Below are 17302 nucleotides of genomic sequence, written 5' to 3' on the forward strand. Positions count from 1 at the left end.
ACAACCTTAAAGTCTTGGTATTAATCCATGCTCTGCTCTTCACCAGGTGTTCAACCTTATCAAGATGTGTGGTCAGAAGTGTCCTTGCCTTCAATATGTCGGATGATAGAAGAAGGCTTTTGCCTGATGTTACCTCTTTGCTTCTTGACCTGTAGATCTGTGAGCCACTGTATTGCTGTGATAAACTACCTGATGAAGTCATCTCGAGGAAGGGAAGGTTTGTTTTGGTTCACGGTTTGAGTGGATTGTCTGTCCATTGCGATGGGAAGGCACTGAGGAGCAATGAAGGGAAGTTGTGCATACTGTGCCCATAGTCAGCAATCAGAGGCACACCAATGCTACCATTCATCTGACTTTCTTCTTTTCTTCATTTTTATTCAGTCATGGACCCAATCAATGGGATGGTGTCACTCACATACCAGGTAGGCCTTCTTTCCTCACTCAAACATCTCTGGAAACACATTCACCGACATGCCCAGGAGTGTGTCTCCTAGGTGATTCTAAATCCAGTCAATTTGACCATAAACTACCACAGCCACTGATTCTGTTCACTGTATACCAATGTGCCCTGTTATGGCAACACCAGACAGACTGAATATTCATGAAGTAACATCAACCAGTAATCAGTACCTCTTTGTTGTGCTGTTCAGATCTTCGCTCTATAGCTACGGCTACACAGAGCATGCTCTCAAGCTGAGTATTTCCTCACACTCACCTTTATCCTCTTCCCATTTTAGCTCCCACCCGAGTTTCAAGCATTCCTGGCTGCTGTTGGTATGCAGTGCTAGTCTTATTTGTGCATGCACATCTGTGTGCTCGTTCTGAAATAAGATGGCTTTTGAAAGAGTGTAAAGGCAAGATGTGTTCAGAAAACAAACAAACAAATGACAACTCAAGTTTTGACTTTTGATCTTTTTTTTTTTCCAGATTAGTGATACGTGGTATAATTTTTTAAACGATGCTGGGCACTGGTAGTGAGCCATGGCTCTCATTGCCGTTAAGGTGATTTTCTACAATGGATTATATTGCGAGGGTGTTCAGTAAGGTAAATGAGACACACCTTCACATTACAATATTTTCAACCTTCAGTCCTTGCCAGGACATGACCACACCATCAGCCAAGAAGCACCTATATTTTTATATAAAGAATCAACTTTAATTGGAAGTGTGACATTCCTAACAATGCCCTCTGGGATATCAGTAGTCAGTACTCAATACTCACCAATACTCACCATGTTGACAAGGTCCAGACAGCTGTGGAAAGATCAGCTTGGAGAGAACAAATCTAGAGTTTAAGGTGACAGGCAGCTTACTTAGTGACAAATGCACTCCCTGTGCCTATTCCTTTGGCTTTCTCAGTTAGGAGGCATATGCTTGGAAAGAATGTATTTTTTTCTCCAGAATATTTCTCCTTTTTACCTCAGAATTGATCAAGCATTAGATAACTACACGTCAGAGTTAAACGATGTAGCCTACGTGTGAACTCAAACTCGGAGGTTCCTTGAGATTAGGAAAAAGACAAGCATGTCCTCAACTGCCCATGAAAGTTGGTCTTGGGATGTTAGAAGAAGCCCTGCTTTTCTGCTTGGCTTACAAGGTGCCAGTGGAGGCTGCGTTTGAGAGGGATTTTTGTTTTAAGTGTGTAGGAGAGGAGATGCATTGGAAGGAAAAAGAAATCCATTGCTCTTGCTCTCAGGAGATACTCTGGAAGGTTGTCAGTCCTTTGTGAACATAATCATGTGAACAATGTTCTAGGCAACGTCTGAATCAGTTCTCTCCAGCTTGCAGGCTTCAGATACTAGGTCCCGACTTTGCACAGTTCTTTGCCAGAAAAGTGGCTGTACTGGTTGGGTTTTGTCAACTTGACACAAACCTAGACTTATCAGGGAAGAAAGTATTTTAATTGAGAAAATGCCTCCATAAGATTGGCCTGTAGGCAAGTCTGTAGGACATTTTCTTGATTAATGATTGATGTGGGAGGACTCAGTCCACTATAGGCAGTACCGCCCCGGTCAGGTGGTTATGGCATATGTAAGGAAGCAAAGGGGACAAGTCATGAGAAACAAGTGAGTAAATAGCATTCCTCCATGGCCTCTGCCTCAGTTCCCTTCTCCAGGTTCCTACCCTAATCTCCTGCCCTGACTTCCCTGGGGGACAGACTGCAATGTGGAAGAGTATGCCCAATAAACTCTATTGTACTACCTAAGCTGGTTTTGGTCAGTGTTTTATCATAGCGATAGAAAGCACACCTGGACCATGGTCCAGTTGCTCCTTTTAGCTGTGGGTCTGCTTTCTCCCTGTCTCACCCATAGACTCTCTAATTTCCATGCACAACTTCTTTGTCAGACTTGCTTTAAAGGAAAATCAACTTAACTATTTTGCATTTATATAATTGATTTAATTAAATATGGACTCCTGTTATCCTTTAGGAAGCATGAAGCTGTTTTAATACACATCTACATGCACTATTGGTTACTAAGGTATTTATAAGAATTCCCATATACATTCAGTTATTCAATCTTGGATAAGTTCCATCTTCTTGTAATGTACTTGTGATAGAAAACTTAGATTCACTCATATAATTTTCAACTCACAATCATTTTCTAGAAGCATTTCATAATTTTTTAAGTTGTCTATACCATATTCTTCAACATACTATGAGAAAGTGAAACAGACCTGCAAAGCATATCTGTAGAATAAAAATATTTTAGGCATTTATATATTAAAAACCTTGAAACAATCCAATTTATACATGTGCTTTTATAAGGAGGTGCATGAGAGACAGATAAATTCGTACATAAAGTTTTTATTTAAATTTTCCCCCTTCCAGGCAAGCTTCATTTACATCCTAGTACTGTACAAAATTTACATTCTCTGTGACTTTATTCCCTTCTCACTTTCTAGAAATTTGTATCTCTCTGAAATACAGAAAGCTTTAGAGTTCTCATAAGTGCTTTTATTTAATTTGGCTAGTGATAAAAAATAAAGCAAAGAACAAATCTAAGGAAAGCTGAAACGCTTGTATAAACAACAACTTTTGGAAGAAACGGCGATGGCTGAGAATATGGTTTCTGAAACAGCACATGTTCTTCAGGATGCCAGGGGGAGTTTCCCCCATTCTTATTGTCTTTCTTTAATATATTCGTATGTTTTCAAGAAGAAAAAAGAAAGCTGATTGCACTGGTTATGTATATATATTCATATATATATATATTTTTACAACGGATCCTTTGGATCTGAACATACAAATAAATACAAAACAACAAAGATTGCACTTTTCTGTAGAAACGTTGTTGGATTCTGGTGTGCCCAGCCATCTTGAGGTCCTCACAAAAGCTTACCGTGAAGGCATTTGTTCTCATCTGTGGCTTCCTTTACTTGGTATTTTGAATATCACATTTGTTGAAGGGTTCGACACTTCTTTGTGGTTAAAAAATAATATTTAGGCGCTTATAAGTGCCAGTTGTTGGTCAAACTCAGATGAGCTTGAAAGTCAAATTCATGTTCCTGTTAGTTTTGCTTTTCTGATTGGCCACAAAGAGACCACGTCATGCTCTCCTGATCTTTTTCAGTTTCTAAAGACAAGTATCAATTCTCACGCAACCGCATCTAGGCATCTCTGGTGATGAGCGGAGTAATAAGAGAATTGAGTGTCTAAAGCCAGCTAAAGGTGAGGAAGTGTACTGTCAGGTGCTATGAATTTGCAATTTTTTTTATTAATTATTTTAAAATATTTACTTTTATTTTACATGTACAAGTGTTTTGTTTATAAGTATGTAAGTGCACTGCATGCGTACCTGGTGCGATGGATGCCCTGGAGCTAGAGTTATGGATGGTTGTAAACCGCCATGTGGGTGCTGAGAACCAAACCCAGGTCCTGTGCCTGAGAAGCAAGTGCTCTTAACCACTGAGCAAGCTCTTCAGCTGTAAGTCATGTGTTTGAAGAACCAGAAAGATAATTGAGGTTGTACTCAAGAGAAGGTTTTCCTTGTGTGCCTGAATTCCTGAAAGTGATTTATCAGCTTTGTTTTGGATTGAATTTGGGACAAATTGTTATCCAACAGAATTTCTGAAATATTCTAGGATGGAATTTGTTGGTCTTGTCTTTTGAGGCAAATTGTCCTTATGTTCACTACATAAAATGCTATAAGAAATGAGGAATCAGAAGCTTCTGGGAGCTGAAAGTGACAGAGTGTACTTGGTTTTAATTTTCAAGGAGAATCAAAGACATGAAATTAAGACTCTGGCAGAGAACAATTGCTAAAGAGACCAACAACTTACTTTTCCCTAATCTCCTGTGAGCTGTAAGGAATACAAACTATGACTGTGTAGAAACAAAGATGCCCATCTTCCATCTTCTGTGGTTTTTGGTTGCTGTGTTACCTATGGAGTTGGTGAAGAAGCCAAGCGTGACAGATACAGAATCAAGTGGCAATTTCTGGAATGCAGGGTCAACATTCTGGTGGGTCGGATTTTGAATCATTCATGTACAAAATATCCTCCAAATGTCAACGTCTATCACATGCAGTTAGGACACAATGCACAATACGGATCTTAGGTCTCTGGGGCCAGTCTTCTGGGATTTATCGTTCTCTCTTTGAAAGTTCAGCTCCTCGTGACTTTGTGTAAAGGTGGAACAAGCTAACCAGTCTGATATGGAAGAGTCTGCCACCACTGCAAGCTGAATGTGATCTGAGTTGCAGACAACAGTCTCTGCTCAAGAGCAGGCCTCTTTCTTTTGTAGTTACTTGTGAGTCAGGAAGCAGAGGTGGCTTTTGGCCGTATACCCCTGGAACGCATGGTTCATGCAGGACGGCAGCCTCACCTGTCACTGCATCCTCAACGTGGCACTGTGCCAGGGTTTCCTGCTGTTATTTGTTGTAGGGAACACAGGCTGGTAGGATGACTGTTGCACAGGCTGGGCCTGCCAGGGGTTCAGCCACGTCGCCTTCGAGTTCAGTCCAGGTTCCCTTTTCTGGACAATAGCAGATCGTAGATGACTTGTAGGCACCCTGGAACAACAGAGCAGGGAGTACTTAGGGGAAGATACTCAGAGCAGCAATGGCCATGTGTCACTCTTCACAGCTTCTCTGGGAAGACTGACTCTCTGTTCAGCCTAAAACATTGCAACTGCGCTCAATGGGTTTTCAGCTGTTGTGTTCCAAGGAAATATTTGAAACTGACATTTCAAAATCTTGTAGGTGTGTGTGTGTGTGTGTGTGTGTGTGTGTGTGTGTGTGTGTGCATGTGTGTGTGTGTTCAGGAGCATATGTATGTGTGCAAGTGAGCATGCTTGCATGTACATGTTTGTAGAGAACAGAGACAAACTCTAGTGTTGCTTAACTTTTTAAGACAGGATCTCTCCTGGGCTTGGAACTTGCCAAGTAGGTTAGTGTCTGCCTCATCCACCTCCACCATGCTTAAACTAAAGTCACAAGCCATCACATCTAGAGTTTTTGTTTTTATGGGACTCCTGGAGATTAAACTGAGGTCCTCAGGCAGGCAAAATGAGACTTTACTAACCAAGCCCCCTCTCTAGTCCTTGTGGGATATTTTTGACAGCCAGTGATCAAACTCAAATAAATACCTAGAACATCTTCAATGTTCATTGATCACTTTCCAATAACTGGCTCCCAAATGGGAGTTTTCCAGTAGGTTTAAATTAAGAAAAAAAAAGACACACATTATTATTTAAATGGTTGAAGTCAAGTGGATGTTAGATTGTTGCTTCATGTCTTTGTTTTTATTTTTATGTTTTACTGTGGAGAATGGAACTCAAAACAGCGAGGCATTTTTAAGTAGACTGAAAACATCTCCACATATTGACTTATTTATTTTCAAGAGGCCACACAGCAAATGAACAATGGCTTTAATTGTGGTGCCTTTGTCAACTTCAACGCTAATGCTTGAGTAAAAATTTCCTTCCCAAATTAAATCATAGGAAACAAATAAAAACCCCAACAAAACTCATGCTATTTTCTGAACGTATATTCGTGATGTCTGCCTGAATGCATCTCTACTCTTGTAGTGAACAATTTGCTCCAGACAACAGGCACATGTGTGAAAACCCAGGTTTATAAGTCAACTTGTATTTGCCTTTATATAATTAACTTTTAAAAACTTTGTATCATAAACTTGTTGGATGCAAAATAAATAAAATGAATGTTATTAAAACTCCAAATTGATCTTACAAAACTAGCATAGATAAAGAAGGCAATATCAAAATAGTCATCATTGTAAGAATAATGAAATTGACTCCTAGGCCTGAGGTCTCTCCCGATTTGATGTAATCTAAACACATAGTCTCCTTTCCAAGATACTGTTTTTCTTTTCTTTTCTTTCTTTCTTCTTCTTCTTTTTTTTTTTTACAAAAGATAGCAAAAACAAAATAAAAATATGAATAAATAATAAAAAGCTTGACCGTAATCAACTCCTGACTAACCTAATCAACTTCAGACTTCTAGTCTGAAGAACTATTTTAAACGACAACACAAGAAGGTTATTAGCATTCCCACAGTGTGGGGTATTCTGGGTGACAGATGTGATTATTTTGTCAACAAGTCAGGGAACACAAAGTGGGGCAGAGGTAATTAATGTTCTAAACCGAGAGGGGTGTATGGGACATAACCAAATACGTGTGAGACTTACTGGATCTTGATTTGAATGTTTTGATTTGAAAGATACAACTTTCTGTTTGTAAGCCAATAGGAAAAATTTGAATTTGAATTGGACATAAAGCTACACTTACACTTACAGGGTCTGATAACTGGCTATATAGAGAATAACTTTTTTACACAAGAGAATAACTTTTTAAAAGATGAATACTGAGATCTCTAGGGTGAAATAGGACATTTGGGATTTGCTTCACATTTTTTTCAGCTAAACTTAAAAGGAAGGGTTTATTGATGGATGGCGACACTGACGATGGGGAAGGGAAGGTCTACCATCATTTCAGTTGTGTATTTAAATTTTCATGACGGGAGGGGGAGCGAAAAGCAAGTTCATGTCTTAAATAGAATTCACAGACATTGAAGAACTAATTTCCATGTTTTGCTCCTTCTGGTCAGAAACTGTTCAGATTTTCCTATTCAATTTCTACAGAACATTTGGAAAATAATTTCATTTTGGCTCGGAGTTGGAAACCAGAATTGCAAACACATGGGTACAGGAGCAAGTTGGAGATGTAACACCTGCTATGGGACAGTCGATGGGTAGCAAGCCATTTCTACTGCACCCATGCTGGTTCTGTCTGCCTGCTCACAGTGCTGCGCCACCTCCACAAGATCCTGATGTTCTTGAAGGGACATGTAGGATGAGAGCAGGGGGGAATGAGCAGAAGCGAGCACACAGAGGAGGAGGAGAGACACAGGGACGGAAGTGAGCACACACAGGAGGAGGAGAAAAACAGGGACGGAAGTGAGCACACAGAGGAGGAGGAGAGAAACAGACACCTACCATACTCCAGCTGTAGCCCCCCACCAGGTAAATGCTGTCATCAAGCACCGCACAGCCAGGGCCACTTCGACCCTCCAGGATGGGGGTTTGGAGAATATTCCACTGGTCACCTTTTGGGTCATAGCACTCTACAAGCATGACGTCAAGGTGGGAGAAACCTAGGGGACAGGAAAAGGCAAACATGGAGGGAAAGAGTGACTCCCACAGTCTATTTAAGGCTACAGCTTCTTTTTAAAGAACCAGGAAGGCTGGAGCTAAGAAGTAAACAATTGTGTCTTTGAAGACATAAATGCATAAATATTAGTGAAATTGAGACATGTCGGAAACTACTAAAAAAAACACAAAAGACTTCAACAGACTTTGGGTATAACATTATTTTAAAAGATTTAAGAAAACAATTTTGTTTTTAACAGTGACATCTGTATACAGAGGGATGGGCATCAGAACTCAGACTTCTACAGGCTAAACTACATTGCTTTTCTTGACTATTTAACTCTCTTAAAATAGTTTAATCAATTAAAATTCATTTTTCAGGATCTTAAGCCTTTCCTAGAACCTGACTATGTATAAACAACCTCAATGATGAGCAGAGAATTTCTCAAGGGTCAAGGTTTGGAGTTGGGGCTCTAAGCTCTGAGGGTCTTCTTCCTCTCCGCTGTCTCCCTGCTCTCCTGTGTGTGTGTGTGTGTGTGTGTGTGTGTGTGTGTGTGTGTGTGTGTGTGTGAGAGAGAGAGAGAGAGAATGTATAGATGAGTGTACATGTGTATGTTTGTGTGTGAGTATGTGAGAGTGCTTGTGTATGTATGTTTGTGTGTGTGTGAGTGTGTGTTTGTGTGTGTGTGTATGTGTGTGTGTGTGTGTGTGTGTGTGTGTGTAGGCCAGAGGTTAACCTCAGATATCATTCTTCAGGTGCTACCCACGTTGTCTTTTGATACCATGAAGGTTCCTCTGAGGCTTTTTAATCCCTGAACTACAGGCAGGGCTCCTTCAGAAGAGCCCAGAAGCTATATTGTTCTTGGTGACCTTGTTACTAGCCCAGTGGAAAAAATCTGAGAGGTAGAAGTAAGAGCACATGGCTGTAACCTCATCACCCGGGAGACTGAGATGGGATCATGGTTTCAAGGCCAGCCTGGGCTGCAGAGAAGAAAGAGGAGGCTATACAAATGATACTTTGTCTACTTAAATGCATGCTATGGATATTTTCTAGCTGACAATCTATATGCATACATTAACTAATATCCAGATTCTTTGATCTTAGTTGAGAAAACAAGTTCCAAGGAAGAATTTCCATTCCTGAGAAAGCGGACAGGTTATTTCAGGCCACTAATTGCTTATACAAATAAACCAGACAGGCGGTGTTACAATGGAGCAATATGCCCACTGCAAATTTTCTATCTGCTTCAAATGAGCATATGGGGAGAATTCTAGATTCTGGGGTTCTAGGGCATTGTTTAGGGGCATGTCCATCTTCTTTGTCCCTCGTTCCATACATGCTATAGATGGTGGGTACCAGTCTCACAAAAGGATATGGTCAGTGTCCATCTTTTACAGATATGCTGTAATCTATATCTTGAATGGGATGACACAACATTTAATTTATTTAGGATTCAAACCATAACCTTCCTTTGTCCTTATTTCTCCTGAAATTATATGTATATATAATTATTATTTATATTTATATGTAGATAATATAATATGCATATACACATATATGTGTATGTATGTATGTATGTATGTATGTATGTATGTATGTATATGAGACAGGGTATATAGCCCAGACTGGCCTCAAATTTGGTATGTAGCCAATGATAATCCTAAATTTCTGATTCCCCTCCCTATACCTCCTCAGTGCTGAGATTAGAGGTATGAATCACCATGTCCATTTTCTGTGATGCTAGGCCTTGAGCCCAGGGCCTTATGAATGCTAGGCAAACACCACCAACTGAGCTACATCCTCAGCTGTTTACTTTTGATGCATGTATGTCCATTATTATGTGTGCACATTCACATTTTTGTTATTTAGAGTGTTACTATGTAATCTTTCTGTCCAATCGTAATCTTGAATATAAAAGTCATTAAGAAATATAGATAATGCCTTTTGAAAATGAAAGGAGAAGAAGTCATGCTTGATTTTGAAAGCCACAGAATTAGTATAAAACATTGAGGTGAGGGAACAGAGTGTGCACTGAAATTGGAAGGAGCCGAAAGAATGGAACTGTGTGCAGCTGGAGACAGTCCTCTTCTATTTTGGGGGCGGGGTGGGCATGGAGATGAGCAGCAGGTACACACTAGAGCATCAGATTTTCAGTTGAACATGAATTCAAAATATAAATATGAAAGCTAGCCTTGTGATTTTTATTAAATTTAAGTGTAAATATGGATTAGAAAAACTTTCCACGTCTAACCTACTCTTGGATTCATACACTGCAGTAAGATGAGTGAGCGCATTGGCTTGACTAGTAATAACACAGGTGTGCCTGTCACTGCGCTCAGCAGCTGGTGGAGAATTTAGAGTTCAGTTGAGACCAGTTTCTTAATTTTTGAGATGAGGAAACCAAGGCCCAAAGTAGGTCAGGTAAATTTCAGTACCACGGGTCTGTTTCCCACCAAATGTAGAGTGATGCACAAACTGTAAAAGGTTGTAGTTATAAACATATACAGAGAAGGAGAGAAGGCAAGCAACGTCTTTTAAAAATGCCTTAAATTAAAAAAAAAAAAGCAATTCAACTTGAGAATCACAGATCACTTGATATTCAGTACTTAAAAGAAATAATTCTAAATTTAGACACCATGTTTTGCTTTAAGAAAAAAATCCATACATTAGCTCTGTGAACCTGTGAGTATAGTTCTTTATGACTGCAGCAAAAAACAATTTTCTGGAGGACAATTCATTATGACAACTTTGGAGATAAGGAATAATTTATTTCGCTGGCTTCACTGTTACGACAAATTGTGCTTTTTCAGATATTAATGGTCTTGTTTCTTTCCCTTAGACATCATTATTCATTTCTTTAATGTGCGTGGTAACTTAAACATAATCCTATCTGCAGAATTAAAACACAGTAAATGCTCGCTCCAGGGTACTGTTAATTTACACACAGTAGAATGTATTTAGTCAACATGTTTTTTTACGTAGTTAACTATGATTATCTAACAAGAAATTCCTAAACAAGGAGCATGCCATGCAAATGTTAATGGGGTAGGAACAAACAAAACAAAACCCACAAACAAACAAACAAACAAACAGAAAAACACCTTTCAAATGATTCCCTCCAATTGCATATAAGCGATCATTCATCACAGCCAAAGTGTGGATGGCACGTTTCGTGTTCATGTCTTGTTTGCGGGCCCAGACATCCATGACAGGGTCATAACAGTACAACCATGGCACGTACTCTCCATTGTGCACACCCCCTGTGAAAGACAGACATATCTGGGTCAGGTAAGTGCCCCGGACAATGAACTTTAGAAAGAAAAATGGAGGAACGGCTTGCCTGAAATATATATTTTCCCATTGTGCACTGCTCCTGCATGGGCTGCCAGCGGCTGAGGCAGAGAGGACACATAGCGCCACTCGTTCGTGTCCAGGTTGTAGCACTCCACACTGGACAGGTAGCCGGTTTCATTCCTCCCGCCAATCACGTATAAATGCTTGTCCAAGCGGCAGGCATAGAAACTGGCTCTCCTGCAATGAGAACAACAGCTCTCAGTAAATCTGTGGGATATCAGTTTTGCAATGGGGTAAGGGGTACTCAAACAGCCTGTGAAAGGGGGGTATGTCTCCATAGAGGGCTGCAAACCGATGACCATTACTGATCTGCCTTCTAAATCCAAGACTGTCTATGGCAATCCTATGCATTTACCCACCCAGTTAGCACTTCTGATGTTGAAATGCTAAGATAGGAGAAAACCACTAATGCGTTGTGCTTGCTCTTTTCTTCCTGCTTTTTATACACTGCTAAAATGTTCATTAATGTTGGGGATGTTTGGTACTTTCTAAGGATATCATAGTTCAGTAAGACAAAGTGAAAAATGAGGTAGATAATGTAACAATAATAAATTATCTTGACATTCACTTTCTTTATGGTCCTTCAAGGGTCATTGTTCCCAATTTATTAGAAAACTGCATCATCAAAATTTCTCTTCAATTATCATTTTTCCCCTCCTAGTATGACTGCAAATAGAATAACTTTTGTGAACTTTGTATAGTGTTCCTATATATTTGACTTCTAACATATATATTTGGCTCTTCTAACACCAATTGCAGGAATTTCATCCAGGGAGCTTTTGGTATTGATTCTAATAAAGCTTCTGGATGACTTTAGTTCTCTGTTCAAGAGAGGCTACTGACAGTGTTTGCCTGCTACACTTTCAAAGGCAGAATGTATGAAATTCATTGAAAGGAAAGGTGACCGATTGAAGGTAGGCCATGATTTAGGTAGGAGATATTGAGAAGCTGCATTTAGACTTTCAGTAGAAGAAGTGGAAAGAAATGAAATGAAAACTGTGTTAATGGAGGTAGATGGAAGACATAACCAGTAAGACATGAGAAGTAAGACAGATGAACGGCTCAGAGGTCTAAGACATTCAGAGTTATGATGGCCAGACCTATGATGACCAGGATGGCATACGTGTGGTCCAGTACTGAATCAATATTATTGGTAAGTGCCAAGGCCCTGAAGGACATGATTTACACTGGATTAATTAATAGACTCTATGAAATTGATGCTAAGATTCTTGTGTAGCATCAATCACAGTATGGACAGTGCTAGAAATTTTTATCAGGTCAGGCATAGTATTTTCAAGGTTTTCAAGGATTTCAAGGATTGTGTGTGTGTGTGGATTTTCAAGGTTGTGTGTGTGTGTGGATTTTCAAGGTTGTGTGTGTGTGAAGTATTGAAACATCTGGGGGCAAGTGCGTGACACCTTGATGGACAATATGACTTACAAAACTAGACTGTCTGGTATGATTTACTAGGCATGTGACCTTTGACATGCTACATAACTCTCTCAGCCTCAGAGTGTTCTCCAGTAACATGGGGACAGTAAAGGAACCTTCCCTTGGGGGTATGTGCAGATATGTTCACATGCTTGCATCAGTGTCCACTATTGTTTATTCTCAGAAACTGTCAGGCAATCTTTACTTTGATTAAAAAGTTTTTAAAAGTTGGTTCTCATGAACTCTTCCTATATTGTCCAAGGCTCTCATATTAGTGCTCAGGGCCATAAATATATTGGATTTCAGGAATCTTTATATTTAGAAATATATATGTGTGTGTATATATACATATATACACACACACATATATATACATATATATATGTATATATATGTTTATTTATTTATAAAGAAGATGGTAAAGAGACCTAAATCTAAACACAAAATGCATTTTGGTTTTATTCGAACTTTATACACTTACTCCTCTTTCAGTCTTTAAACAAGTACTTACATGCATAAAATATTCTGTTTTATAGGATCCACTGAATCCAATTAGTGCATAGGCATGGGGCCACCCGCTGGAATATGGGCCACATGCCTAGAAAACGTGACTCTTCTTCTCCTGGCTGACAACTACCAATAGCTCTTTAGCTAGGGTTGGGGCTTTGAAAACCCTCTGAATTCATGCTAGAATTTTAATTGGCTTGATCTTGTTCAGGTCTTGAGTAGACAATACAGCTACTATGAGTTTGTATGTGCAACAGCCACTCCATGTTCAGAAGGCAGCATTTCATAGTATTCTTCCCCACCCTCTAGTTCTCAGAATCTTCTCTCTCAACCTTTAACATTTCCTGAGCTCTGATGGGAGGGGGTTGGTATAGATGTCATTTATATGGCTGGGCACACACAGTTCTTTATTCTTAGCACTTTTACCTGTTATGAGTGTCTATACTGGTGATTTTATACAATCTTTTCAATGTGCTTGTTTTATTGTGAACATGCCACCTGAAGTCACGTGTAAATCACATTGGATGAATTTCAGATTATAGATGCTCAGCTTGTGATACTGAAGTGATGGCCGAAGTGTCATATTTGCTCAGGTGATTTATCACTAAGTGTAATACTTTTGGGGAGATGATACTGTGTTCAACTTTTGTGATAGTCTTACATTGTCCTGACATTAGGCTGATATTTTGACCATGTTCTCTTTTCTGCATTTCATCCATATTTTTTTTTAAAGAAGTATGTGCTGTGAATTATTTGGAAGGTGATAAAGAACAGAAACAGTGGAAGGAATTAGAAGGAGAAAAGTGGGACAAAAAAATTAAGGGTAAGTCAGATTTCATAAAATGAAGACTACCTTTTGGGTTCTGAAACCTTGATACTGTGTGTGTGTGTGTGTGTGTGTGTGTGTGTGTGTGTGTGTGGTGTGTGTGTATCTCATCTAAGTATGAAATTGGGATTTTGAAAGTTGCAAAATAAGGTTCACAGAGCTGGTCCACTGACTTCTTCCACTTGAATAAACAGATTCTAATTGCTTTCTAATGAATATGATCTGTCAAAATTATTGAATGCTATTTTATTTTCAATTTAAAATCTTTCATTGAAAAGAATGACATGAGTCTTCAAAAGACGCACATCTCATTTCATTATGGACACAGAGAGGTCAGTGCACTTCTTCTAGATGGTTTTGTGATGGGCATGGAGGTCTCTAAAAGGATCATTTACTGATTGCACTAAAGAGTCACTGGTGTAGAATTGAACTACTGATTGTAAGGAGGAAATGGTCAGTTCTCAGTACCGATCCAGAAGATGACAACTAATCATGATGGATGTTGAGATCGTGAAGAACAGAGGAGCACTCCCTTTGGTTGAGATTGTGAAGAACAAGGGAGCACTCCCTTTGGTTGAGATTGTGAAGAACAGGGGAGCACTCCCTTTGGTTGAGATTGTGAAGAACAGGGGAGCACTCCCTTTGGTTGAGATTGTGAAGAACAGGGGAGCACTCCCTTTGGTTGAGATTGTGAAGAACAGGGGAGCACTCCCTTTGGTTGAGATTGTGAAGAACAGGGGAGTACTCCTTTTGGTTGAGATTGTGAAGAACAGGGGAGCACTCCCTTTGGTTGAGATTGTGAAGAACAGGGGAGCACTCCCTTTGGTTGAGATTGTGAAGAACAGGGGAGCACTCCCTTTGGTTGAGATTGTGAAGAACAGGGGAGCACTCCCTTTGGTTAAGATTGTGAAGAACAGGGGAGCACTCCCTTTGGTTGAGATTGTGAAGAACAGGGGAGCACTCCCTTTGGCAGTCCGAAATTTACTTTTTTAGTCTCTATTTCAGTTTCCCAGTTTTGCACTGACTTGGTTCCCTGCTCTCTGACACCAAGTCGGCCTGTCAGAACCGGTTTCTATTTCAGACAGTGTGACCCCCTCTGATGACCCACCTGTGCTCCCAGCCCCAGGCACACAGTGGACTTAGGGTCTAAATTGGAAAGAATCAGCAGGTTTCACTTCCTGACCCAAAATGCTATTTTTGGGTAGAAATTCCTACAGTGATGGTGGTGAGTCACCCCAGATTCCCTCTCATGGCCAACTTGTGTGTTCCTGAAATGCATTACAGAGCTTGGTGTTCTGTCAACACTGAGTACCTGCTACAGGCTGAGATGACCAGACTAGATTTTCCCTCCACTCCATAGAAAGAAGACACTTGGGTTGTGCTTTTTTTTTTTTAAAGTAAGCTCAAGACTATTAAATATTCCTTAGTGGAATCAAATGTTGTAAGTTCAAATTGTTCATTCCTTCCTCCTCTCACTTCTCCTTGCTCTCACTTTGAGCAGCAGTATTTAGCAATGTTTCTGAGATAAGACTTAAAAAGCTGTCTAATAACCTTTACAAATATACTCAAACTCGGCTTATTTTAAGATCTTTAAAAGTTCTTGCTAACCCCTAGGGTGATCTACCAATAATCCATATCTATCTATCTATCTATCTATCTATCTATCTATCTATCTATCTATCTATCTATCTATCATCTATCTATCTATCTCTGTCATTTATATATCTGTCATCTATCAAATATCATTTTTCTATGACTTAATTTATTATTTACCTGTCTATCACCTATCTATTTATGTAGCTACATATTGATCATCTAGTTGCATTAAATGATATCTATGCTAAAGTGTAAGACTGAATTGCTTAACTTAGTTTGAATTGTTGACTTACATCATCAAGTTAAAAACAACAGGTTTTTCAAGCTGAATATCGTCTCTCAGTTTCTCCAATAGTACTGAAGTTTGGGAGTATTTTGGGCACATTACCTTCTAGCTTCTCACTCAGTGAAATAGATGACTATTGTTCCTCAAACTGTTTCTGCTCCCACATTTTAGACTAGCTAGGGGGTAAAAATACTTCTTTATTACTAAATATGAAATGCCCATTTTACTTTAAAAATAGAAGTTACCAAAGCATTTCTCTTGTTCTAAGTTTTCCTCTCTTGCTGCAGAATCAAATCCTAAATCTAAGACCAAAATAGTCAATCAGCATTCATTTTGATTATTTGATTTGATTATTATAATTCTTATTAAATGTATCCCTTGACAATTTCATGGATGTGTATGATGGGAATGGTTACTCTTACCCTTCCCCTCCCATATCTCCCCTCCCCAACTCCTTCTTCCCTTCAAATCCCTTTCCCAACTTTACACCCTTTTGTTCTGTTTTGTGACCCATGGAGTTTAACTAGGACCCTCCATGTGAGGATGGGTTTGGAGCAGCTCACTGGAGCCTGACAGGCTCGCATGTGGGGACACCACTGGACCTGTCATCAGCTAAACACGATGATGAAGGGGCTTAGAAGACTTTATCCTCCCTTACTGAACTATTGGTGAGTGGAGGATTCTGGGGGAAAGCAGTCATTGACTTCCATTGTGTGCATTTAAAATTGTATTTCCATTCAATCCTTTGCTTGTAAATTCACAGCTGGAAAGCATGGAATTTATGAGCTCTTCCATGGTTGAAGTAAGCCTAGAAGCTGAATGTCTAACTTTCTACTGGACAGAAAGGGCACTCAACAACTTGATTAGACTCTGCTGGAAGATTTGATTAGGTGAAATAGCCTAGGAATCTATTCCCAGCTCTGTAAGGGTGATCTATACCTGAGATGACTTATAACACGTTTCTCTTATTCTCAATCAATCTGGTAACTTCTCAGCATAAAAATGCCTCAGCAGTTTGGCAGGAGAATAATAGGAACAGGTAGACGAGGAACTTCTGGTTTGATTCATGATCTATGTCTTATAAAATTAACTTAAATGTTTCAATAAGTAGCTCTGATCTTGAGTTCCTCATCTATCTTAGGTTTCTTCCTCCTATCTTTAACCATCACTTAGAGTACTGGTGGCCATTGGTATTTTGAATGGAAGCCTGGCAATGGTGAAGGCACACTTCATTTGAGTGATGGATCGCTGCCTGGGTCAGCCATCCTATAGGAGAGATGCGCTAGAAGGCCACTGGTTGAGATCTGTGTTTTCCTACTCAGCTTGGGAAGGAGTTATTTGCTGTATTGGCTTGATTGTTCTAAATCTTAAAACAAAAATAGAAAGAAAGAAAAAAAAAAGAAAGAAAGAAAACTTCTTTTACTGAGGACCTGACATGATATACCATAATGACTTCGAGAGAAACGCTAAACAGTCCATCCTGTCAACGGTGGCTGCCAGGCGGCGGCAGACCGTGGCAGGTCTTTCTGTCAGGTCAATGAGCTGCTAAAAATTGTCTAAGTAGGACCTTGCCATGATAGGCCACCCTGCCTCAGAGGAAGTCATTATAGACTATCAAGTAAACAATACACATTCTACAAAAAAATTACTAATTAGGTTTTGTAGCAATACTTTCCATCCTTAGGGGCTCTAT

General features: G+C 39.6%; 1 protein-coding gene and 1 long non-coding RNA gene across 5 annotated transcripts in view; one reads left to right on the plus strand and one right to left on the minus strand.

The window, feature by feature from the left end:
* Window positions 1-2790: 2790 nt before the first annotated feature.
* Klhl14 (kelch like family member 14) overlaps window positions 2791-17302 on the minus strand; it is a 133456-nt gene continuing 118944 nt past the window's right edge. For all 4 annotated transcript variants that reach the window (XM_076554793.1, XM_076554794.1, XM_015986997.3 and 1 more), the window contains 4 exons: window positions 10950-11140; window positions 10711-10869; window positions 7456-7613; window positions 2791-5012 (listed from right to left, as the gene is read on the minus strand). In XM_076554793.1, the coding sequence (XP_076410908.1) occupies window positions 4872-5012; window positions 7456-7613; window positions 10711-10869; window positions 10950-11140 (649 nt within the window). In that variant the 3' untranslated portion in view covers window positions 2791-4871. The remainder of the gene's footprint in view (window positions 5013-7455; window positions 7614-10710; window positions 10870-10949; window positions 11141-17302) is intronic.
* The window catches only part of LOC143269525 (uncharacterized), a 29006-nt gene continuing 19062 nt past the window's right edge, over window positions 7359-17302 (plus strand). The window contains exons 1-3 of the long non-coding RNA XR_013045985.1: window positions 7359-7482; window positions 13437-13494; window positions 13635-13724. This is a non-coding gene — a long non-coding RNA (uncharacterized LOC143269525). The remainder of the gene's footprint in view (window positions 7483-13436; window positions 13495-13634; window positions 13725-17302) is intronic.

Source organism: Peromyscus maniculatus, chromosome 19 (genome assembly GCF_049852395.1).
Source record: "Peromyscus maniculatus bairdii isolate BWxNUB_F1_BW_parent chromosome 19, HU_Pman_BW_mat_3.1, whole genome shotgun sequence".
Lineage (NCBI taxonomy): Eukaryota > Metazoa > Chordata > Mammalia > Rodentia > Cricetidae > Peromyscus > Peromyscus maniculatus.